At 35.9% G+C, this 26228-nt stretch overlaps 1 protein-coding gene across 1 annotated transcript in view; it reads right to left on the reverse strand.

Annotated features, from left to right (window-relative positions):
* Positions 1–26228, reverse strand: part of dph6 (diphthamine biosynthesis 6) — a 251339-nt gene that overhangs the window by 69547 nt on the left and 155564 nt on the right. The window contains exon 14 of the mRNA XM_073040097.1: positions 10102–10347. Coding sequence (XP_072896198.1) covers positions 10102–10347 — 246 coding nt within the window. The remainder of the gene's footprint in view (positions 1–10101; positions 10348–26228) is intronic.

Below are 26228 nucleotides of genomic sequence, written 5' to 3' on the forward strand. Positions count from 1 at the left end.
GTTAGCCTGACTTCAGTAGTTGGAAGGATGTTGGAACCTATTATTAAGGATGACGTACACGATAAAATAGGCCAAAGTCAGTATGGTTTCTAAAAGGGAAATCTTGCTTGACAAATCAATTGGAATTCTTCTGAGGAGTTAAAAGGCAGGATATACAAGAACACTTACTGTGCCATCTCACACCCACACTTTGGATGAACCTGGTGATTAGTAGTTTGCTGAAGGCTGTATCTGTGGCATTCAAGGTGGGTGATCCAGAACAACATAAGAAGTCCAGGTACAGCCACAGAAGGCTATCTTAAGAGTGAAAAAACAATTGTAATTGACACGAGAGACAAAACTGGATGCACATCAACTCTGGCAGTGCTTGTAGGCCATCACTTCCTACAAAGCAAAACTTGGATGGCAGGAAATACTTCATTCCCAAACGAGCTCGGTGCCTTTTAGACATGCTTTGAAAGGGAGAACAGAACTACATCTATCTAAATTCCTGCACATCTGGTGACGTGTGATTTCTGACTCGGGCACCTACGTCAGAACTTCTTTCAAGAGGGTGAACCCTCATAAGCTATCAGACTCTGATATTATACCTGATAGGGCTCTGAAAACCTGTGCCAACCACCTGGCTGGTGGTGTTCAAGGACATCTTCAATTTCTCACTGCTGCAATCAGAGGCTCCCAACTGCTTCAAAAGGGCAACAACCATACCAGTGCCCAAGAAGAGCAGGATGAACTGCCGCAATGACTGTTGGCCAGTCGCACTTACATCTACTGTGATGAAGTGCTTTGAGAGATTGGCCATAGCTAGAATCAACACCTGTCTACACAAGGACCTGGACCCTTTGCAATTCACCTACTGCCACAATAGGTCTACAGCAGTTGCAATCTCTCTGGCTCTCCACTCGTCCTTGGATCACATAGACAATAGTAATATTTAAGTCAAGTTGCAGTTTATTGATGACAGCTCAACGTTCAAAGCAATCATACCATCAGTTCTAATCAAAATAGTCCAAAACCTGGGCCTCTGTATCTTCCTCTGCAACTGGATCCTTGACTTCCTCACTGGGAGACCACAGTCTGTGCAGATTGGAAATAACATCTCCTCAATGACAATCAATACTGCTGCATTCTATTTTTTTTTATAGAATTTCAGAATTGTGGTTGAAAGTAAAATTTCAGGAACAGCTTCTTTCCCTTTGACATCAGATTTCTGAATGGATAATGAACCCATGGACACTTCCTCAGTATTATTTTTCCCTCTTTGCATTACCTATTTAATTTATTTTTTATATATACTTATTATAATTTATAGTTTTGATTACTATGTATTGCAATATACTGCTGCCACAAAACAACAAATTTCACGACATATTCTGGTGACATTAAACCTGATTCTGATTTTGAATTCCTGAATATAAATGGGGACCTTCTGAGTATAAGAGATTTAGATGGGGCAGAATTTGTTAGGTGCATTGAGGAGGGCTTCTTTAATCAATATGTAGGACAGTCCAATGAGAGGTGTTCGGTAATGAGCCTGGCCAGGTGACTTTCAATGGGTGAGCAGTTAGGGAACAGTGACTACAACTCCTTAAGTTTTAAGATAGCTATAGATAAGAATAAGTATGCATCTTGCAGGAGAGTATTAAACTGGAACAGGCAAATTATGAGCGCGTTAGGCAGGAACTAGGGAGAGTTAATTAGGAACAGCTGTTTTTGGATAGTCCACGTCTGACACATGGAGGATGTTAAAGACCAACTGCAAAGTGTAGAGGACAGGTATGCTCAGTCAGAAGGAAGAACAAGGATGACAAGGTAAGAGAATTTTGGATGTTGACAGAGGTAATGAATTTAGTCAAAAAGGAATAAAATGTACAGCTTAGGAAGCTAGAAACAAACAGAACCCTTGAGGATTATAAATAAGTTTTTTAAAAAAACTCAAGAAGAAAACTAGGAAAGCCAAGAGGGGCCATGAAAAGTCCTTGGCAAGTGAAATTAAAGAGAATCCCAAGGCATTCTATACATATGTACATCAAGGGGAAGAGGACAACTAAGGAGCGGATAGAACCACTCAAGGATAAAGGGGAGAACATTAGCTTGGATGTAGATGAGGTCCTTAATGAGTGCTTTACATCAGCATTTACCAAGGAGAAGGATGTGGAGGTCAGGGTGATCAGTGCTGAGTGCACTGATATGCTAGGGCATTTCGGGGTAAAGGAGGAAGTAGTGTTGGCTCTTTTAAAGAGCATTAAGGTGGATGTCCCCAGGGTCTGATTGGATATGCTCCTTATTGAGAGGCAAGAGAAGAGGTTGTTGGGGCCTTGACCAATATACTTGTGTCCTTTCTAGCCATAGGGGAAGTCCTGGAGGACTGGTAATTAGCTAAATTTGTTCCAACATTCAAGAAAGGAACCAAGGATAATCCTGGAAACTGTAGACCTATGAGTCTCAAATCAGTGGTAGAGAAGTTGCTGGAGAGAATTCCTGGGGATAGGATTTATGAGCAAGTCAAAAACCATGGTCTAAGTAGGGAGAGCCAGAGTGGTTTTGTGCGGGGCAAGATGTGTATTATTAACTTGAATGTGTTTTGTGATGAGGTGACTAGGGTGATTGATGAAGGTAGGAGATACAGAAGCCTGAAGGCACATACTCAGCGATTCAGGAACAGCTTCTTCCCCTCTACCATCCAATTCCTAAATGGACATTGAAGCTTTGGACACTAATTAACTTTTTTAAATATGCAGTATTTCTGTTTTTGCACATGTTTTAAAAAGTCTATTCAATATATGTAATTGATTGACTTATTTATTTATTATGTTTTATTTTATTTAATTTATTATTATTATTATTCTTTTCTCTCTCTGCTAGGTTATGTATTGCAAATTTCACGTCACATGCCGGTGATAATAAACCTGATTCTGATTAGAGATGTAGACAAAGTCTACATGGAGTTTAGTAAGGTGTTTGACAAGGTTCCTCATGGGAGCTCATCCAGAAGATTAGGATGCATGGGATCCTTGGTGAATTAACCTTTGGATTCAGACCTGGCTTGCCTAATAGAAGGCAGAGGGTCTTAAATGTATTTGATGACATAGCCTCAATTGCTTCCCTGGGCAGATAATTCCATAGTGATTCACTACTCACTGTGAAAAGCATTGTTCAAAGTTCAAAGTAAATATATTATCGAAGTACATACACGTCCTTATATACAATCTGACAGAGGGTAACGTCTCATGGATGAGACCTCTGGCATGTCCTCTTTGAATGCAGCCATGCCATTCTTTCTGTTTAGTAATGTGACACCTCATTTTCCTTTACCACCTTCTCTATCATGTCTGAAACGTTGAAATCCTGGAACGATGAGCTGCCAGTTTTGTCTCTCTCACAACCATGCCTGTGTAATAGTCACAACATCATTGTTTCAGGCATTGATGTAGGCTGGAATTCTCCTTACATTGAAATAAACACACTTCATAATAAGGGGATGAAAACTGTACATTGTATTCCAGCTGTGGTCCTACCAACATCCTGTGCAAATGAAACAAAACATCAGTAATACATGATGTGCTGGCAAATATTAGGTCCATTTTATAAAAAAAAAAAGATTGTAACAGGGTACTTGGAATATGGCAATATGATCAGACAAAGTCAACACAGTTTTATGTCAGGAAATGCAGTAAAGCATTAGATTCTGATAACTCAGTAGAGATTTTAAGGATTTTGCTTTGTGGTAAATAAGGAGGTAGCAGTGAAAATAGCACATTTAGATTTTCGAAAGGTATGTGACAAAATTTTAAATAAATGTTGATTAAGGTTCTCAAGTTGGGTTCATATTTTTGCTTGGGTAGAGAAATGACTGAAAGACTAAATCAAAACATTACAAGGATTATTTTCAGGCTGGTAGACTAACAAAATGTCATTGGGTTTAGTCCTGGACCCTCAGGTACACACAAATGAAATTCATATCATATTCAGGTTTTTTGCTGATTCAAAGTCAAGTGATAAAGTGAGCTGCATGTACATGCAAACATTCTGTAAAATGTCAAGCAAGTGGACAAAGTGCAGATGAGAGTATAATGTGAGAAAACGTGAAGCTGGGCATTTTGACAGAAAGAATAAACTATCAGTATATTTTCAAATGGTAAGAAATGCTAAATGTTGGTGTAAATGGAGAAATTGCAGCAACCACTCGTAACACTGACTCTGAGAAGGCATCTAAGGCAGGTTCACATTTGTGATCCTACTGGAAGCGGCACAACAATCTTCCCATTTCTACATTCTATTGCTGAAGGACAATGCTTGGATCTTTAATACAGTGAGCTGCAGGACTGATTTGAAAAGATAAACACAGTGGCTCTAATTTTATATCAGACAATAATAGAAACTACTCAACCGTGAAGCAAACCCTGATGTGCGTTTATGGATTTTTTTCTCTAGAAGATCAGTTACAGAAGATAATTGGCATAAAATAAACCCAAGAGAAATTCCATACATGAGTCTGAAACTAATTGGGGAAGTACACAGATTCTTAATTGCCCTTTCAATTAATACAGAATATTAGCCTGCATAGAAAGGCAACAATTAAAGATTTTTGATAGCTTGGGTTTATAGTTGTAATGTTAAATCATACTTCATAAATTTGAAACTAAGTCACATTTACATCTTTCTATACCATTCTTACATCAGTCTGAACACCAGAAACATCTTCAAAATCAAAAATCAGATTTTACGGTATGTTCAGATGATAGGGTGGTGTAAACATTCGGTGTAAGATTAATTCTATTCAACACATTTCTTACCAAGTACCACACCTGAATGCAGAAAACTCTACAAACCGAAGGTTCACCATAGATATATAAGGTTTCCATTCTCAACAACCATCCATAAGCTGACATCTTCATTTCTTCGATTTTTTGTAGCTACCAAAATCGTTTTGCTTCAAATACACTTGCTACAATTCTTTCATTTCATTTAATAATCATCCAAGTGCTACCATAATTAATCTATGAATACCATGAAACATTTTCTTATTATTGTCATTATTATCAGCCTGAAAACTGCTTTAAACATCTATGGGAAAATTTGTGTGAAGTCAGGACATTTGTAACTAAGGAAGTTCCCGTGGGCAGCTCAGAACCCCCCCTTTGAAGAGAATTGAGCTCGGAAACAAGGGACTTTGCAATTCTTACCTGTTCTAGCCTACATATAACTCCATGCCCACCTGTCCTAACCTGCTTCCTCAGTACAGGGACAATAATGTGCAGAAAATAAATGCTTGTATTGCTGGCCAGAAAAATAAAACAAAAACACACATCATACATCTTTAACAAACGATTTAAATTTTTTATGAACAATTTGTTTCACTGCAAGACTTTTTTTAATGCATTTTTTGATTCAGATTAAACTAGGATGGGTGACATTTTAACTGAGAAACTTCAATCCTAGTTGCACCCTGGTAACTAGTGTACAATTAATTATGCATGCTAACAAAATATTGTAAAGATATTTTTATCGTCTGGATGTATGTAGCATTGGGACATAGACCTCTATTCCAAAGACCATCTTCAGTCCCAAAATACGGTCAAAATCAATAATCTTTTAGAAGTGAATTAGGATCAAATTATTAGCAACATTTTTTAAAGGTTCAATCATCTTCTGGGGTGAGTGAAGTTTTGCATAAATGCAAATAAGGCACTCTTCATTTCTATGGAAGATTTTTCATTTTGTCTAACCAAATTATTGAAAGTTAACAAGCTGAATTACAGAATATGGGGAGATATTATTTCGAAAATGCAGCAGGGATGCATAATTGACATTTTTTATCTGGTCCACAACAACTTTAATTATCTAGAAGAGTTAGGCCACTTGTAAAATTCAAAAGTATGAATTAATAAAGGTAGTTAAGCTTTAACTATTCTATACCTATTTGATGACTGCAAAATTGCAAACAAGAAATGTTATCTGATCACATAAGTGGCTTTGGAAGAAATTACATTCCACTTTCGGTGTCATGTAAATGTATTTAGGTCCCCAGTTGTGTTGCTACATTTCAGTTTCCAAGCAACTTTCTGGCAGTGATGACAGTGGCATTAATCACCAAGCTGTGTATTGCAGAAGGATTAGAATTGATTACATTTGTTTGAGATTTATTGATTTTGAAAAGTATTGTTAATTGGGTAATAATGATTGAGTCTTCAAAGTGCAAGTGCATTCTAATTAGCTGAAAGGTCAATTATCAACTAACTTTCTGTTTTAGTGCAATGGGAAAATGCCTGATTCAACTATGCTTTTAATAATTATAGAATATCATAAAGTACTCAGCTTCAAAAGGTGAATTTACATCAATTCTCACATTGCAGTGAAGTAATCTGCAGCTTGCAGCAATGCTCCTAGTGATCAGTAAACAAGGATCTCTCCAAAACGATTGCAATGTAACAGTGAAAGTTGAAATTGTCAGTATCTGGGGATTTCACATTCAAACTAACGATAGTGCAAACTTAGATTGTCACCATACTGATCTAGGGTGCAGGTGGGGACTCATGCCGTAACTCATAAAACTAATTCACGATTTGGAATAGTGCAAAATCAGCAGTCTTGTTTGTGTTGCTGGAGTACTTCAACGGTCAAGTAACCTCAATCATCAGCCAATAACTTTTCAAGTACATGGTACAAATAAGCGATAGCATAAATTTGATTGCTAAATGCAATCACCACAACTGAGCTCAAATAATGCAAAATATAACATGTTCTTCCTTGTGCGTGATGTGCCTTCACAAGAAGGCCCCTGGGGTGACATCAATCACAGGCTTGCCATTGTAGCTGTAACGTGAAAGCATGCAATTGTGATGAAGAAACAGTATGTGCTCCAGCCAGGATAGTAGCCCTTACAAAAAGGAATGACGACCCACACAGATGTTGATTAAGGGGTCAGTCCCTACCCTGCCACTGTGGAGGTGATTGTCAATAGTGGTTCTTTTTCTTTGCAATTTGCAACTAACACCCCCTCAGTTTTCTGTTGTGTAAGTGGGGTGTGGGAGGTGTTTTCCAACTACTCCATACCTCGCCATGTCCCCTCTGCTGCCATATCATTAAGCTTGAAAGAGTGCAAAGAAAACTCAGAAAGATGTTTCTGGGACTTGAGGACCTGAGTTGTAGGGGTTAAATAGATAAGGACTTTATTCCCTGGAGCGTGGGAAAGTGAGGGGAGATCTCATAGAGGTATACAAACTTATAAGGGGTATAGATAGGGTGAATGCACGCAGATTATTCCCGTCACGTTGGTGAGACTAGAACTAGAGGTCATGGGTGAATGATGAAATACTTAAGGGGCAACTTACTTCACTCAGAGGTGGTATAACTAGGAACGAACTGCCAGCAGAAGCTGGACATGCGGGTTCTATTGTAATATTTACAAATACGTAACAATACAAGTTGCAAAACAACATAATTTCATGACCTATGCCAGTGATATTAACCTGATACTGAATAGATTGGATAGTTACATGGTTGAGAGTGGTTTGCAGGCTATGGTTTGGGTGTAGATGGACAGGACTAGGCAGAAGCCCAGGCCAGCATGGACTAGGTGGGCAGAAAGACCTGTTTCTGTGCTCTATGAAGTCTGCAGTGAGGCACAGAGTCCACTCCCTCATCCGACCTGAAATCTGCAATATTAGAGTTACACAACCTAGATTGTGTTTTTGCTTAGAATAGCTGAATTAAGAATCAGCTGAATCCACAGCACATTATGCCGGTGAATTTGCACACGTAAATGCCATGCATGATTCTCATAATTATGAATGGTAACTATGTTCAACTGTTCAGAAGGACCACTATGCCATTCATAAGGACAACCTTTTGCATGTATTATGCATTTCAAAATCTCATCCACAATGCAATGGAAGAAAATGGAAAGGCTCTATGGGGAGCATCAATGCAGCACGTTTCTGTGCATCAATATCTAATTTCCAATTCTTGACCTGTAATATGGCATTTACAGCTTATTTCAATGGTTTGAAACAGTCAGTGTAAATTAATCTCTCCAGATATGTAGCAGATTCAGATTAATTGTGATCTGTGCAAAAATGCACTCATGGAGTTTTGCCTAGAAAATGGCTCTAAATGCCTTAGTAATTTCTCCATTCATTTTGAGACACACAGTACCACCAATCTTCTAACTTTTGCTCACACCTTTGTGGCCAACAGCTTGTTATGTAGTCATTCTGCATCTGCCAACCAAATCTGAAGTGCAGAAAAACATTATGTGGAAAATCTCTGGGAGCACACGCTGGAGCATGGAATAAGTCTGCAAGTGAAATACTAATGTAAGCTGTGAAATCTGCAGCCAACATAGTCATGAAAATTAATAGAACAATATTTACTGTATGTTCTGCTGTTGCTGAGAGAGTAGAACTATAATTGCTGCTGAAGGGAAGGCATGAAAAGTGAAAGCAGTTTCAAAGATATGTCCTTGCTGACTATCTAATAAGGAGCCACATGAATTTTGAATGATTTCAAGGACACACACATCTTTTTTGTAGCATGCATTATCTCTCATCTACCCATATTACAAAATTCAAAAATTAAATGTTGCTCTTTTGGGTTTTAGTGAATGAAGGCAGAACTAATTCACATTCTGCTCAAGGGTTCCTGAACTGTAGAATTTATTTGATCCTGAAATACACTGCTTCAATAACCTAGGCCTGATCCTGTTCTCTGGTTGTCTGTGTGGAGTCTGCAAAATCTTGCAGTGAGAGCATGCATTTTCCTGAGTGCTCCATTTTCTACACATATCTCAACCAAGGCCTGGATGTTAGGTTAAGTGGCAAGAATAAATTATCCCTTGTATAAGTGGGTAGTAAAAGGATTAGAGAGTGGTTAACGGGGCACGTGAGTGAGAATGGAATTACAAGGAAAGAAGTAAGGATTGATGGGACTGCTGTGAAAACCAGCATAGACTTAACATGCAGATAGTCTCCTTGCACAACATAAGGAAATTGTGAACGAAAGGACATTTAGATACTGAAACCAGGAACCTATCTTAATTGGATATAAACAAAATTGAACCACAATGAGGAATGATTTCTCAATTTATCTTGTTATACACACTTAAGAATTTTCCTTTTTAAGAACAGATCTAACACTTGTGCTTAAATGAAGGTGTAAGAATGAACAAACTATTTCCCTGTTTCATTTCCAGTACCGTTATCAAAAATACCAAGGCTAAATGTTATACCCCGAGGAACTTGTCTCACACTAAAACCTGAGCAAATGTGGTTCTGATAATTTTCGATGGTCTGCTGGCATAGATCAATATTAGAACTTAACTTCCAGTTTAGCAGATGAGATGTGACTTGGAGTCACAGTTTAAAATGAAAGAAACCTTTAAAATTGCCCCAAGGCATCACATTAGTTGTAGAACATTAGGCTTTAGTGCTCAGGATTTAAGCGAGGTTCTCAGCTTTAAATGTATTTTAAACTCATTCGGTATCAGACAGGAAAAATAATAGACCCTGAATTTAACTGCACATTAACATAGTGTGGAAGCTTTAGATATTATATTGGGAAGGGGGAAGAAATAAAGACATCCAGTCTCACAAATCAGTCATTAAGAACCTGCCATTATGAAAATCCTAGTCTCTTCATGGTCTTTCTGATAGAAAACTATAAAGAACAGAATAACCACACAAATAAGGTGGGAAATCAAGAAGCAATCTGAAAAAAAAACAAGCGCTAATTTCAAATGAGCATCTGAAGCTCAAATTCTTAACATTCTTATGTGATTTCAAATGTAATTCACAAAATATTATCTTTTCATGGACCCAGAATTTTTTTTATGCATTACAGATTTCAATCTCTGGACCATTTATCTCCTTTTTCCTGTAAACAGTATTCTTCATTAGGTGCAACTGAAAACAATTACTAAAGATTTTTTCTATCTTGAATTAATAAAGAACCATCAAAGTAAATTAATTATTTTGGGATTTAGGCTTTGGCTATTTGACTTGTTTTAATAATATTAAATGCAAATGGAATTTAAATTAAATTTAGAATTGCTTCAGAGTACTACTTTGCAAGTGGAAGAATCACAGTAACACCAATTCTTACCTCCTCTAGGTGTCCCTTTAATGCCTTTTGCCAGACATTTTGAACAACAGAGATATATTTCTTGTCTGTGACATAACAGTTTGCCAGCAAGACATTGCTTAATTTTGTTCCACTTTTCATTGCTTCAAGAATTTTCTGGACATGGCTTAGAGAAAGTGTGGCTTCAGCTTTGATTCCTCCTGTGACAAGCTGCATGGTGCATGGGACCAATCCAATCTGACCCGCACAAAATATATCATCTCCAATCTAAGAGGATGAATACAACTAATTAGCCAGATACCAAGAACAAGATGTTTGAAAACAGCAAATATATTGAAAAGATTTATATTAAAAACTTCGAAGTAGAAATTAGTTTTCTGATGCACATGATAAACACAATTTTTAACATTATAACCATTCCATTCAGTTTATGAAGTTTAATTCCATTGACAGAATTTCAGAATTAAGGTTTAGAGTTATTAATACATCCCACATTTAAAGTTCAAAGTAAATTTATTATCAAAATACATATGTCAGAATATACAACCCTGAGATTCGTTTTCTCACCTGCATAGTGAATAAATCTACAATAGAATAATAAGCACAATAGAATCAATGAAAGACCACACCAACTGAGCGTTCAATCAGCATGCAAAAAAAAGTGCAAATACAAAAAGAAAAAATAATAATAAATAAATAAGCGAGAAATATCGAGAATGTGAAATGAAAAGTCCTTGAAATGTAGTCTATAGGTTGTGGAAACAATTCAGTGATGTAGTAAATGAAGATGAGTGAAGTTTTCTCCTTTAATTCAAGAGCCTGATGGTTGGGGGGTAATAACTGTTCCTGAACCTGGTGGTGTGACTCGAGGCACCTGTACCTTCTTCCTGATGGCAATAGTGAGAAGAGAACATGACCTGGGTGGAGGGGGTCCCTGATGATAGATGCAGTTTTCCTGAGACAATGCTCTGTATAGATGTACTCAATAGTACATATATTGCTGAATGATATTCTACATTTGTGCTTGTATACATATGCATGAACATTTGAACTTTTGTACATATTGTGGAGAACCTCATGCACACTGATAGAGCAGCTAACTTTGCTCAATACTCCAGACAGAGCTATAAAATGTTTTGCATCCAAATCCTTTAGCAATGAAAACTGTGTTAATATTTGCAAAATATTATTTATTCCTACCTTTTGTAAAATACATTTTTCTATTCAAGATACACAGAATTGTGCAAAAGTCTTAGGTTTCCTAGATGCTTTATATAAATTTTGCTTTAGATGTTTTGCGTTCTGTATTAGTGTGTTAGTAGAAAAGAGCAAATTCTAGAATTCCAAACATTAATTTTCCAAAAAATTTAATGTTAGATTTTTTTTGTATTTTGTAGAAGAATGTAACATGTTAAATAATATACCACTTTTCAAATTGGTATATAGCCCAGTGCATGATTAAAAAAAATATCAAACAGGATGCTGATAATCAATTATATATCAAGTTGAATGAACTAAACTGATTAATTGGAACACAAACGGGTGTAGAAGGAATCAAAGGACAACAAAACTAAAATGTGAAGACGTGGCAGATGTGACAGTTTAACCTTCATATCATCAATTCCTACATCATGTTAAGAGTGAGCATAGCAATGAGACACAAGGTGGTCATTCTGTATCAGCAAGGTCTCTCCCAAGCAGACATTTCACAGTAGACAGGAGTTTCAAGATGTGCTGTCCAAGCTCTTCTGAAGAAGCACAAAGAAACAGGCAAAATTGAAGACTAGAAATGCAATGGTTGGACATGGAAACTGCAGAAAGGAGATACATCAAACTGACGTCCCTTCTAAGTCGGAAGAAGACCAGTACTGCTATCAGCTCTGAACTCAGAGAAACCAATGGAACTCAAGTACCAATGGAACTCAAAACCAATGAACTCTACAGTCCAGAGAAGTCTTATCAGAAGTGGTCTTCATGGAGGAGTTGTTGCCAAAATAGCATTCCTGTGAAGCAAAAACAAAGCCATAAGCCTCGCCAATGGACAAAAATACAAGGACTGGGGCACTGAACAATGGCAGCAAGCGCTCTCGAAAGACAAGTCAAAATTTCACATTTTTGGCTCAAACAGGAGGCAGTTTGTCTGTAGAAGAGCAGGACAGCGCTACAGGGATGAGTGTTTGGAGCTGACAGTGAAGCACGGCGGAGGTTCCCTGTAGGCTCAGGGCTGCATTTCTGCAAAAGCAGTTGGTGATCTGATCAGAATTAGTGGAATCCTCAATGCTGAGAAGTACAAGCAGATTCTTATCCATCATGCAATACCATCAGGGAGGTGTCTGATCTGTCACAACTTTATTCTGCTGCAGGACAATGACCCAAAACGCAGGGCCAAGTTCATAATGAAATATCTTCAGTGAAAATAAGAACATGGAGTTCTGCGACAGATGGTATGGGCTCTACAGAGCCCTGGTCTCAACATCTTTGAGGCTGCCTGGGAGTACCTCGAGAGATAGAAGCAAGCAAGATAGCCAGTCTGCAGAAGAACAGTGCCAAGTTCTCCAAGATGCTTGGAACAACCAGCCATCTAATTTTCTTATAAAACTGCATGACAGTGTACCTAAGAGATTTGATGCAGTTTTAAAGGCAAAGAGTGGTCACACCAAATATAGATTTAATTTAGTTTTTTACTGCTCTTCATAGTTTTTTTGATATTTAGAAGCTTTTCATTTAATTTTTTTAAAGCATGTTCACTTTACAGAATTTTTACATGTGCCTAAGACTTTTGCTCAGTTCTATATATAGAATGAATTACGACTGTGGGAAAATTTCCTGTGCACTTTTAAGTAAATTGCTTAATTACTTTCACTGAAATATGAAACCAAGTAATGAAGAGATAGGTGCCCATTTACTATATTCAACAATTTGCTTTTTTTGCTAAAGAAAATTCCAAGAAATTTTCTTGAGGCTAATTTTTCAAACTTTGAATGAGGTTGAAATGTACAAGGACAGTCCTAAGCAAACATAGTACACACTATATAGCTGAAAAAGGTTTTTTTTTTGCATTTCTCATCATCTCATGTAAAAGGACCATGATATTTCAGGCTGACATTAAAGAACACAGACTGCCAACACAATGCATCTCAAACACAAAGTTGCAGACAGAATTATGTGCATTTATGCATGTTTGTCTGCTAGGGCTTTATTAGAATGTGAAGATTCCCTATACACTGGAGAAGAAAAGAGTTAATTAAATACAAGTGTTGACTTAAATCTGTTACACCAAATCAGAAACTAAGTAATGCGAACATAATATCAGTGGACAAATATTCATAAGTCACAATAAGTCAGTGAGGAAATTGCAAAGAAATGTCTTCAGGCAGGCAATATTTGAAGATGGAATGCACCACCACAGGGAATGGTGAGGCAAAAGTAGAGATGCATCAAACAGCATGATTCATTTGATACAATATTAGAGGATACCTTACTCTCTTTAGCTGAGGAGCAAAAGGTGGTGGTGATATGGGACACCAACATCAACACAGTAATGCTTAGCCACTCAGCATGTTTTGATGCTGTAAATACTTTGAAATAACGGATATAAAAAAGATGGGCTAGATTATACAAAGAAATACTGACACCACTGAAGCTTTCATGTTGTTGCTACTCTTTACTGGTAATTTCTTATTGATGCTCTCTGGGCAGCAGATGAGTGTGAACTGAAAACCATCAGGCACTTTAAACTGGGGAATCTGTTGCTGATCCTGTTCAGATTTAGACCTGACAGAGGAAAAGCCACTCCCATCACCTGAGAAGACAGATATAGCTCAATGAACTAGATAATAGCTAATTCACATATCATGAATTAATTGAGACAAAGTCTTTTCTTCCATATAGGAGTTGGTCTTTTTCTATCAAGATCTTTGCTGCTTTCTCAAGGGGCATTGGAAACAAATCCAGAATATTTTTAAGGTAGTATTAGATAGATTCTTGAAAAGCAAGGAAAGGAAAGGTTACTGAGAGTAGTTAGGAATGTAAAGTGGATATTAGAACTGTATTGGCCCTGATTTTAAAGAATGCTGAGTGCCCTACACTTGTTCCTACATATACTTGACTTACTGTTGTTGGTAAATATTGAATAGGTGTAACATTTTTCTTCCCATTCCTTTCTTCCAACCGATGCTATGCTAAACTTACTCCTATTTCACCCTCTCGGCCTATCCCCTCTTCTCGAAACATTCACAAGATAAGCAATCTGCAGATTTCATTATTAGACATCCTGATCATTGAAATAGTACTTCTTTAGCTATCCATAACTGGCCATTTCCAGAACAGAACTTTGTACAAGGAAAACAATATTTGTTTCTGGTGATCTTTTTTTCCCATTGAGGTATTTGAAATTCATTCTTACTGTGTGTATATCTATCTACCTTTAAAAATTATATTATCCTCTTCTCAAATGACAAGCTTAAAGCACCTGCTTTTCAAGGGTAATGGTTTAATCAGTAACAAATTAAAATGTATCTTATTAATGCTGCAAGCTGTTTGAGTTATCCCTGCTATCCCAATAGGTCACAGGTTCACATAAGACCCATTGACCTGTTGACCTGTCAGTCAAATACTTGCTTACGAGATGCTGCCAATGTAAATAACCACAAGTGACAATGTGCTAATTGCTGGCCTCTGCAAAGCCATGTAACCTTCTGACCTTAGGGTAGACCTCAATGGCTGGATCAATTAGAACCTCAGGCAAAGAACCCATACTGATACACAAGGTTAGAAAGTCTCTTTATAACAAGATTAGGGATGCTAAATTTGTATCCTCATTGGTAAATAATCCAAGCTTTTCAGGTTCCATTAGTATGTTATTGGCTGCATATACAACCATTTATTTTATTTTTTCTCTCATTACATTACGGCAATCTGAAACAGAATAAACAGTGATCAAGATTACAATTCATAATCACACACAATGCTTGTGAGCCATAAGCTCAATGTGTTGTGAATGACTATACTTTACCCCACTCAGAAGACTAAAATTAGTAAATGAAATGCAAACTAAAATTATCTTAATTCAATAGCTTCTGATTCAGAAATTAATAATTAGTATAATTATACAACCAGTTTCTACAGCTCTTGGGTAATATGTTTTTAATGAGGCAGCCGTGGTTGAAGCTTGCGAAAATCAAATTATGTTTTTCATTAAAAGGACTCAATTTTCAAAGCCTTCACCCATTTAGCATTCAGAGACTTTTCTTTTATTAAACTCAGCAGTTTACCTGTAATGCCAAACCATCTTCTTATTTTACAAGTCAATCAAGATAAACCATCATCTATTTTGACCAAATATAATAAAAGTAAACAATCTGATTCAGTATTAAAATTTCCATTTGTAATTGAATGGGTGAAAAAGTTTTTGTGTAGAGTTTATGAGCTACTCTTGTATGGAATTTGACTATACAAATGGAGACCTGTGTTCAAATGCTGGTCTTTAATGACAAGGTCAACAGCCAACTGGGTCTTGATGAACAAAAAGGCCAATATCTTACTACTTAATCAATAAATATCAAGGATGGGAGAGGAGGAAGGAATGGAGAAAGGAGGAAGAGGGAGAGTAATAAAGAAGAAAAAGAGGAAGGAAAGGAGGCAGGAAAGTATCAAGGACTGGAAGGCAGAAAGAAGGCAGGGAAAATGACAATCAGGAAGAATATAAATGTCAATAATCTCCAATAAAAAATTACTATCGACAGAAATCTGTGTATAGTAAGTAATACTAGAACAAATGCAAAGTGCCTCTTTATACAATTTGTCATCAACTATCAGTGAATTGATGTGACTACAATGTGAAACAGTAGAATTTCCAACACGTCAACAAAAACCCAATGACAAATTTTGGAGTACCCAATTGCGGAGATAAAAGCAGAAATCAGTAAGTTGTTTAGAAATGCCTCTGAACAAGCCAAATAAAATAGAAAATGAATCAATGCTCCCATCTCAAGAATGAGCTGTGAATTTTAAATCTAAGTATTAATTGTCTTTTTAATATGTTTTGACCAATTAAAAGTAATTAAGTTTAATTTAGAAAAATATCGTAGAAATGTATCTATATCAATTAATTTCAGCTTCTTGAACATGTTATCTTTTTGCGTAGATATTACCTTTAAGTTCGGTTAGAGTCCAAGTGTTTTCTAGTTATGTGATATGGATAACCATTCTTCCCATCTGGACCTGACTTAGGTTTGAATTAAAAGCTAAACTCTCCTTCCCTTCTCCTCACTTGCCTCTGGTGCTCCACCCTTTCCCTTTGTCCCATCTGATTCTTTCTTCTTCAGCCCTTTACTATTTCCACCTAACTCACTTCCTAGCTTCTTACTCCATCACCCTTCCTACACCCACCCAACTTTCCTCCTCCTGTCTTCACATCACCTGCCAGCCTGTACTTCCTCTCCCCTCCCCTCCACCCCATTTTCTTATTCTGCCTCTTCCCCATTTCTTTCCAATCCTAACAAAGGGCCTCAGCATTCCTTTCTATAGAGCTGCCTGACTTGTTAAAGTTCCTCCAGCACTTTGTGATGTTGCTCTGGACTTCCAGTATCTGCAGAATCTCTTTGGTTTAAGCTAAATTCCAAGTTTCTCATGCTCACACCCAGAGCACCAGATTGCCCCACTAGCAGATAGTGTATTATCCTTATAGTGCTGGAAAGTAAAAGTGGATGGTTTAAAAGATTAAATATTAGCTTTATTTGTCAAATGTACATCGAAACATTGGAACATACAGTGAAATTAGTTTGTGTTAATGACCTACAGAGTCTGAGGATGTGCTAAGGGCAGCCCACAATTGTTGCCCAGCTTTTTGCACCACAAGTTACTAACCCTAACTTGTATGTTTTTGGACACCAGAGGAAACCGGAGCACTTGGAGGAAACCCACATGGCCACGGGGAGAAAGTATAAAACTCTTAAAGACTGCCACGTAAATGGAATGATCGCTGGCACTGTAAAGCATTTCGCTAACCACTACGCTGCCATGCCACTGATTTAAAGGTAATTGAGTTTAAAGCAAATACAACAAAATAAGGGAAACATGAATATAACAAAAAAATAAAGTTTTTACAGCCACTAGTGACAACAATGTTATGTACAGTACCTCACAGTAAAGGGAAATTATATATAATGATAAACCTTCAAACATACAAAGGTACACTTATTCTCAAACTGTAACTAAAGTAACTTAAGATCAATATTGCAATTTGTGTACTGTCGTGAAACATTAGAACAATTTAGAAGGAATCAGACGTGTTCAATGAAATAAAAGCTCTTTTACCACATCTTGAGTAGTGTCAGCTTTATAAATTTTGTTTTCTTTTATTTGGTACTTTATTACTATCTACTTGTGACCTAGATTTTGGGATTTCTGTCCCATTGTGAATCTTTTGCAATATTGGATGCAATTCCAGTTACTGGTGATGGTAATACTTGTTCAAATACACTCCGATTCATTTATTCTCATTTGTCCCTGTGTTGAAGGAAGGCAATGGATTTGTGGTGGTTGGAAAGAGGAGCAGAGAGGCACTCTAGATCTGAGAGTGGTTGGACAAATGGAGAAAGAGGTCTGAAATGATCAAATGGTGTAGGATTAAGATGTTGGATAGATAGCAAGAAAAGAGAAGGCAAATGTGTTCACAGGTCGAGCTTATGGTGAAGCAAATATACAGTGAAAAGCTTGCTTGCTGCAGCATTACAGAAATGTTGGTACATCAGCCTATAATTTATACAAGACAGTAAAGAGACTGAAAAAAAGGACTTTATAAAAACAAGGCCTTTTTCCAAACAAAGATATAATCAGAGCCAAGTCCATTGCATTGTTCTGGATTTTCCACTTCTCTCATTAATTCTGAAGTTCTTTCTGTTTGATTGGTACTTTCAGTTGAATAGCCAAATGCAGCAAGAATAGAATTTCAAACATGAAAGAGCAGCCAAGATAATTCTATCAACACTTTCCTACTTCTCCTTCCAGCTTACCATTGACATAAGTGATTGTTTTATTTCACACAGCCTGAAATAATGGTCATCGAAGCAGCAATTCAACTTATTTAACTATCATGATGAGTTTATTACATTCTTCCAAATGCATTCAAATTTCATATCAGAAGTCAGGTATACATGAACTTGGAAATATATCATTCACTTTTTCTAAGTAAAAACGATAGGTAAGCTGCAAGTACATTTTGCAACCTACACTGGGTGCAGAGTTTCAGATCGATGCTGGTATGATGGAGTAAACAAAAAGATACCTTGTGGTTTTCAACAATCTTGCTTAAATTGAAAGTAGGAGAGATATTAATGATTTTGACTGAAAAAGCCTTAGAAATTCATCATAGATCAAAAGCAGCAAGGCGATTTAGAGTTCAATCCGGGGGGCTAAGTTACTTATACCAGCTCGGGCAGGGCAAAGCACACTTAGCTCAGTAGAGCACTACTTTACAAAGAAACTTGGAGATAATGTTCAATCCTCACCGTGCATTAAAGCAGATTATTCAGGCTTATTTATAAAAACTGGAGATTTGTGCAAGGAATTGAGCACTGGCTGCCACAAAACAGATATGCAACAAAGGATTAATAACTATAGAGCAAAATGGGAGGAAGAACATTGTCGAGCAAAAAATCATTCAAAGACAACCAAACATATAAAATGAGAGACTGCTTGGATAAATCATTATCCAAAGATTATAGTTGGTTGATGCAGATTATAAAGGTTCATGGACAATTTTTAAAAGAGTACTGCAATTAGAAATAAGCCCTCAGCCTACTCTTGAAATGAAATATTCCCCTATTTCCAATTTGAACTGTGGAACAAATACAGAATCACTAAACCCACATTTCATCTGCAAATTGGTGGAGATTGCCAGATAGCTTGACAGTAAAAATCCATCTAATGTTGAATTCATTGATCCCCCTTTCCCTTCACTCATCTAGAATATACTGCATGCCAAACTCAAACTTATTTGATGCAGGTGCTCCAATTTCTGATACGCAACATAAGATTGCATAGTATTGCAGGAAAGCTTTTCCTGAATCTCCTATTATGAATTCCTTAATTAACAAGCTACTTGAGCATCTTTCACAAATTCATGATGCCACATTGTTTTTAACTGAGCAATCAATTTGCCATTTTATTTACATTTAATCCCCATATTCAAACTGAATGAAACTGAAACTGCACCATTTTACTTGCAATACAGATTTCTCAACGCCTTGCTGGTAGGGTATTGGTTACTGTAAATGGAGTTGAGGAACGTGTGTGAGAGAACATCCACAGTGAAAGGTTTTCTGGATACAAGGAGATATGGATTGGAATCAGCCAGCATGGACTTGATGGGATATATGATTTCCTTAGTGTCTCATCTGGTAAGTGACAACTATAAAAGGGAAATATGGAAATAGGATAGAAACTATACACTCAGATGGTTTCCATCTCACCTCTGTAGTCTACATGGATAAAGCAAACCACGCCTTTGTAAGAGATCAGTGTCGCCATGTTTAATGATGTTCAAAAAGGGGTGTAATATTTTATTACAATTATATGTTGAGAAAATATAAACTCTGCAAACTCTATTTAACACTTTTTTAAACTCATATCATCTTGCAAACAAAAGTTGCATTTTAATTAAATATCTAAAATTCTGAGTTAAAAATAATATCCTAAGCCTTGATTAAAACTAATCAAGTTTCACTAAAACGGAAAGTTCTTGAAAATAAATTTACATGCCCAAATTTATTTTAACAAATGAAAGATGGTTATATATGACTAATAAAGTTTCTGGATAAAGAAAACATGATGTCTACTCCTAAACACACAGGATTCTGCAGATGCTGGAAACCTTGAGCAACTCAGCAAGTTCCACCAGCATTTTGCTTGTGTTGATTTCCACTCATTTTTCTGAAACACATTTAAACCTAAACTGGACATGAAACATCAAGTACTGAATTCATCTTTAAATGAAGCGGAAGTCCCTGTCAATCTGCTGTAGAATTACGCCTTCAGACAGAAGCAGCAGCATCACATCATGTGTGTATGAGAAAGTAATAGTTATAGCTTTTGCCCACAAAAGTGAAGACGCCCACAATTCTTCAATAAGCAATATATTCAATATTTTTTACAACTGTTTATTTTATTAAAAACAACTATTCAGCACTTTCTTACTGTTCTGGTCATCGAGTACCATGTCCTTTTTTTAACAAATGGATGTAGAAGAAACCTGCTTCCCAGATCATGTTTCCCATGATACTGTGCCTGTCCATCAAATTTGGCTGTCAACTTTGATGCATTTTTCAGAGCAACAGTACAAGCTTAAATTACTATGACTGCAAACCATAAATGAGAACCTAGTGCTTTGAAACCATCAGATCAATCAGAAGATCATTTATTTGGAAGGGTTATTTGGTAAAGTGAGAGCTGTACATCAACTATCCGCAACTGAGGGCTGAGGCAGCAAAACGACAACAACAAATTGTCATTGGCATTCCATTTATGAACCTTCAGACAGCATCAGAGTTCTGTTTGGCGGGAAACCAGATAAGGTCAGACTTTCACTGAATATTTCTTAACAAGCTACCATCAAAAGAAGTTATGATTTGAATAAAAAGGCTATCACTCCTTAATTTCAATATCAAAGGGATCCGCTGTGAACTCCCAGTGCAGAAAAAAATCTCCCAAAGCTGCATCAGGCTTAATAATCTATTATTTAGGATTTATTTTAGGTTGATTGGAATAAAAAAAAGCTGTGCTGCTCTAAAACCACAAATGAAATAGCACGAAGAAAAGAATGACATTAACATACTATTAATAGTTCAAAAGAATGATATGACACACCAATCAAATTTGTTAATTGACTGTCAATGATCTGTCCTTAAAAATGCAACATGACTGCATAATGCAGCTCTAAATCTGACAGGAAGACAGTTACATTTGCATCAGTCTTATAAACTAATCAACAATCAGAATGTAATGCACATTTTTATAATGTTTGATATTTATTTAAATATACATTGTTTGTGCACTGACCACTGACAGTATGTGAACAATTCATCTCAATCATTATTGATATTAAGATAATCTCTATTAAAAGTTCAATATTTAGTTTTTTTTTGCATTACGCCAAATACTTTGGAATTCGGGGGGGGGGGTTGTAATCTTTTCTTAAATGAATTTTTGTAAATGAAAAAAAGCCAATCAGCCAATTTGGTTTTTAACTTCATCTTGAAGCATACACATTACAAACATGGTATGCATACACATTTGTTGGAAGTTTTCTGGAAACTCTTTAAAACCAAACTCAGCAGGATAATAACTTACAAATATTAAAATTGCTGTGGGGGATTAGGGGAGGGAAGAGAAAGTTGCCTCTGGAGATTTTCATCTAGTTTAAAACTGCATCTATGCTTTTACTGTAACAAAATTTAACCCTATGAGGGCTGGATATCTCCAATAGATACACAATTGTGATCTTAGTCAGAGTATGCATAAAATTAACTAAGAAATCAATGGCAAGATTCACTCTTTATTTTAACATGCTCTTTATATTGTTTAGAATCCTGTGTTTGCATTGAGTTAAAAAGAATCCTTCCAATTTAAGGCTTATTAGCTGATATCACCTGAGTTAAGAAAGTACAGTAATAAGTCTTAACAGATGATATAAGTCAACAAATTCCTCCACTCCATACAAAGACAAATTTACTAATACCCTCAACCTAAAACCCTCCTCCTCCACCCCAGGCTTCCTATCTACTCCTGTCTGTGATTTCTCAAGTGTTCTGCCCCTACAGGAAGCCAAGGCTGTCAATCACGTTGGTTTCCCTGTGGAGATCCTTCTGGGGAAAAAGGATACCCACTGTGATGTGTAAATCACACGCTGTGTAATGAGACCCAGTGTTCAAAGTTTCCTAAGCAAACCCTTTGACCTCGCTACATTGCAACCATTCACAAAATCATTAACCACATCATTACCACCCCCATCCCCAGTAACCTGTAAAATACCCACAAAATTCACATCAGTTAAGTCCAGCCCATTGATTCTCTTTCTCCTACCACAGATGCTGCCTGACTTGCTGGACATTCCTAGAATTTTCCATTATCTAACCCCTTTGGCGGAATGCTCATTATACTGTGCATTAAAGGATCCAATTCCACAAAGTTAGAGTAGTGGTCTAAATTATTCAACAATGCCATGTCTGAATGAAGCAAATAATTATTTTTCTGCAAAATATTACAATAATTTTGAAGCTAACTTAAGCATGCAAGAGGACTGGTACTTCTTGAAAACATTCTTTTTTTTTCTTTTATACTTTTAACCATATTACACAGGTACACTTTAGGAATAACTTCAGTAAGTATCTGAATGACTACACACACACATACCTATGGCACTCAATTAATTTCAAAAAGGGAAATGAAGTAATTTATTTCTATACCTGGACTCCAATGTCACCACATCAAACACAACTATTTTAATGCAGTGGATGTATGGATCATTTAACATATATTACTACAATTGAAATGACTGAATTTGAGTTTTGTATTATTTAGACCTTTAAAGAGGTGCAATTTGCATTTAAGATGTGATTGCTGACACCTGAGGCGTACATTTAACAACATTCATCAGTATTTTTAATAGCTTTACTCCATGTCAAAATAGGAGATTATATGAAGGTATGCATTAAACCTACAAAATATTAATCAGAATGTATTTGCAAAATGTATTTTGTCAACATTATTAAATGCAAATAACAGTTTGCTAGAATGGCAATATTTTTTAATTTTCCAAGGCTCCATAAATGTTGCATTTCTAGAGAAAACATCCCTCAAGACCAATGAAGAATAGCATGATATTTACTGAAATAATAGAATATTAGTACTGAGAGGCAGGACTGAAGGGAAAGGGGATGATAATGATGGAGGACCTGTATTGGCTAAGGTAGAAAATTAGACATTCCTAATCAAGGTCCAAACAATTATCAATCCAGTGGCCTGGGCCAATAATTGGAGTCATGCTTTCAAATACTATTATGCCAAAATAGAGAACTAATGCCATTAAACATAGCAATTAAACTACCCAACTTCCATAACATTCAACCTGATACCTTAACGTTCTGTGCAAGTGAAAAAGGTGTTATCTGAGGGGAAAACACACACAAAGGAAATGTCATTATTATATACAAAGTTCCTTTGCAAGGACAAAGATTAAGCTCATGAATTCTTCATCAAAGTATTTCTGAGCATAGGCCTTTCCTCTTTATATATTCAGAAATATAAATTAAATTCTAGTGGTTTCATTCGTTTTACACATGACAACTTGTATAACTGGAAACTACTTTCTATGACATTTAAGTAATAAGCTTCTCACCACCAAAGGAAGATAAATACTTAATAATTAGTAGTAATTCATCCAAATTACTTCAGTAATCAAGAGTCAAGATTATGATATGATACACTTTATAACTACAGTAGTTGTTGAATATTCAACAGGCTGTGAGGTGTAACTCATGTGTATAAACAGAAGTTACCTTTATGTTATTTTGTCACATCTTGATAAAGCCCAATGTTCCAGAATGCTTCCCTCAATGCCTCTTACAACATTATTACAGGATCAATGAATAGCTCATCTAGCTCTTTGTACCACTAGATATCGTATTTATAAAGTCAAAATATTGACAATATTTACTATTCTATACCAGGAATAGCTTGGTATGAAAATCTGTTCAGAGGTCATGAGCAAATGATACAAAGAGATATTCCTAAAATACTTGTATTTTGCTTTTTTTTCTCTGTCCATATTGCCAATTCTAATTGCATAATTCTATGTATATGCCCGGAATTGAAACATTGGATCAGAATTGTTACGTTTTTGTCAAAAAGATAAACCAATAAAATGATCTATGAAGCACATCACAATATTATACAATGTAATGACATCTAGAACCAAACCTAATTACATGAGATTCAATGTAAAATCATTAAGTTTTACAACAGAGGAAGCTGTTATTTGACCCACAATATTTGTGGCAGCACTTTAAAAGAGATTTTCAATTAATCCCATTCTCCAGCATTTTCCCTATAGTCCTGTAAACAAAGTACTTAATAAAAAAGTGTTTCTTCCTAATTTAATAGTTTTAGTATTCATAAATATCCATGAATATTCTTCAAAACAATAAATGCCTAAAGGATAATTAATTTAAAAATTAACTTGGACATTATAGTATAATATTTTACTCCAATTTCTATTCTTTTAACACTGCAACAATTATCTAAATGAAACTCTCAGTTTGCTGAAGTTGTCCTTTGGGATCTTACTCCCTTTTTCACACTTTAATTGTTATTCAGGTTTTGTTTTAGCATTAATTGAGATCCACTTAAGTTACTTTCAGTAAGCATTTGTTTGATGTGCTAAGTTATTACAGAGGTTGTATATGTCAGTATGAAAGAGGATGCGTATGGGAATTACCAGAATTGTGAGTCCATGTGACAATCAAAACTCCTCATTGAGATATCATATTTTGCTGCCAAATGAACAATTTCACATATATTGCAAATTTCCTCACTTTAAACCCTTATTGTTTTTGCAGCAGAATTTATACATGGACAAATCTACCTCTCATTCCTTTCTGAACAAATTCAATTGCTCTACCATATTTGGTGCTTAGGTTTTTTAAATAAATTTTACAAACTGTTTGCTATATTTTTTTTTACCTGCTTTTAATAAATTTCTCCTATCAATAACATTCTGTTCAGGTAAAAGCAAATCTCCATAGCACAAATCGATTTTGTGACCCAGATCAGAAACAATACATTTTGCATTTCCTTGTTTAAAAGGTGCTGATCAAAATAATCACCACAGTACTTCAAAATTTTCTAGATGGTCTAATTTTGATAACATTACACTTTACATTTAGTTGTTTGTACTGCCCACTTTCTTCAACCTTAAGTAGTAAGGAGTAATAACGAAACTCATCACCTATCAATGTTGCCATTTCATTTATGTAATCATTATGTATCATTGCAAATTATAGTGGAGAGACATCAAAGTATAAAGTGTGACTCTTTGTGGTATACTGCTCTCCATGATCCAATTCACCATATCTGAATGCACCATACTTTTTGATTCATCATTTGACAAATTAGGGACAAGAGAATCAACTGTGACAAGTCAACCATCACGCTCTCAAGAAAACAGTGCATTTGATTTTCCAAAAATCGTATTACCAATGTATGCGAACGATCCCCCTCCCCCTTTTAAAATGCCTATCTCTTTGTAATTTCTTTCAGTGCTATCAGTGGATTTACATGGGCAAACAGTAATATGTGGGTTTTTCCTCAAAGTCGCTCTTTATAAAAGTAGGAAGCCATTCTCCTTCCAAGTTTCTAACTACATAACAGATAATTTATTTCTGTAAGTATCTCTTTACTCTTGAGTTTAATGCCATTCTATCTCCTTACCCAACTAGTAAACTTCACCAAGATGTATTTGGTGGTGCAGTATTTCAGTGTTATTTTTCTAATAGTAGCATAGCCCGAGACTTTAATTTTTTTAATCAATTGGGATGACTATTTTGTCAAATATTTGGGCTTTTTATAAATGTTAAACATTCGGCTAACAAAATATTTTAAATCAGGCACAGAAATATCCCACAAATCATTGTTAAAATCTTGTAAGATTGAAAAATTTTAAAATAAAGATTATTTTCTTGTTCCAATGTTACCTGAATAAGACATTCAATCAGTTTCTATTATATTCGCTAGTTTCTGCCAATTTGGAAAAAATGGGACATGAGATTCTATTTCTAGCAGTGGATTTGATAATAAGAAGATACAGTACACTTAGCACTAAAGATTTGGAGTGCTAGCCTCTGTTATTTTTCAGTAAGATAGTTCAAATAAATAAACTAACAGGTGAAATGTGCCACTGCACACTTTCACTTATTTGGTCTAAAATGGAAGATCAATTTATTTTGATTTAAATATTAAATTCCTTTTAAAATCAAGTTATTGCTGAAGATAAAATCTACTTTACAAATCTAAAAGATTATCTAAAATTCTTTGGGGATTAATATTGCAACTTTTTTTCTCTTTAAGAGTTATGTTGTACAAAAGTGATCATA

The sequence above is a fragment of the Hemitrygon akajei genome, chromosome 3, assembly GCF_048418815.1.
Source record: "Hemitrygon akajei chromosome 3, sHemAka1.3, whole genome shotgun sequence".
NCBI lineage: Eukaryota > Metazoa > Chordata > Chondrichthyes > Myliobatiformes > Dasyatidae > Hemitrygon > Hemitrygon akajei.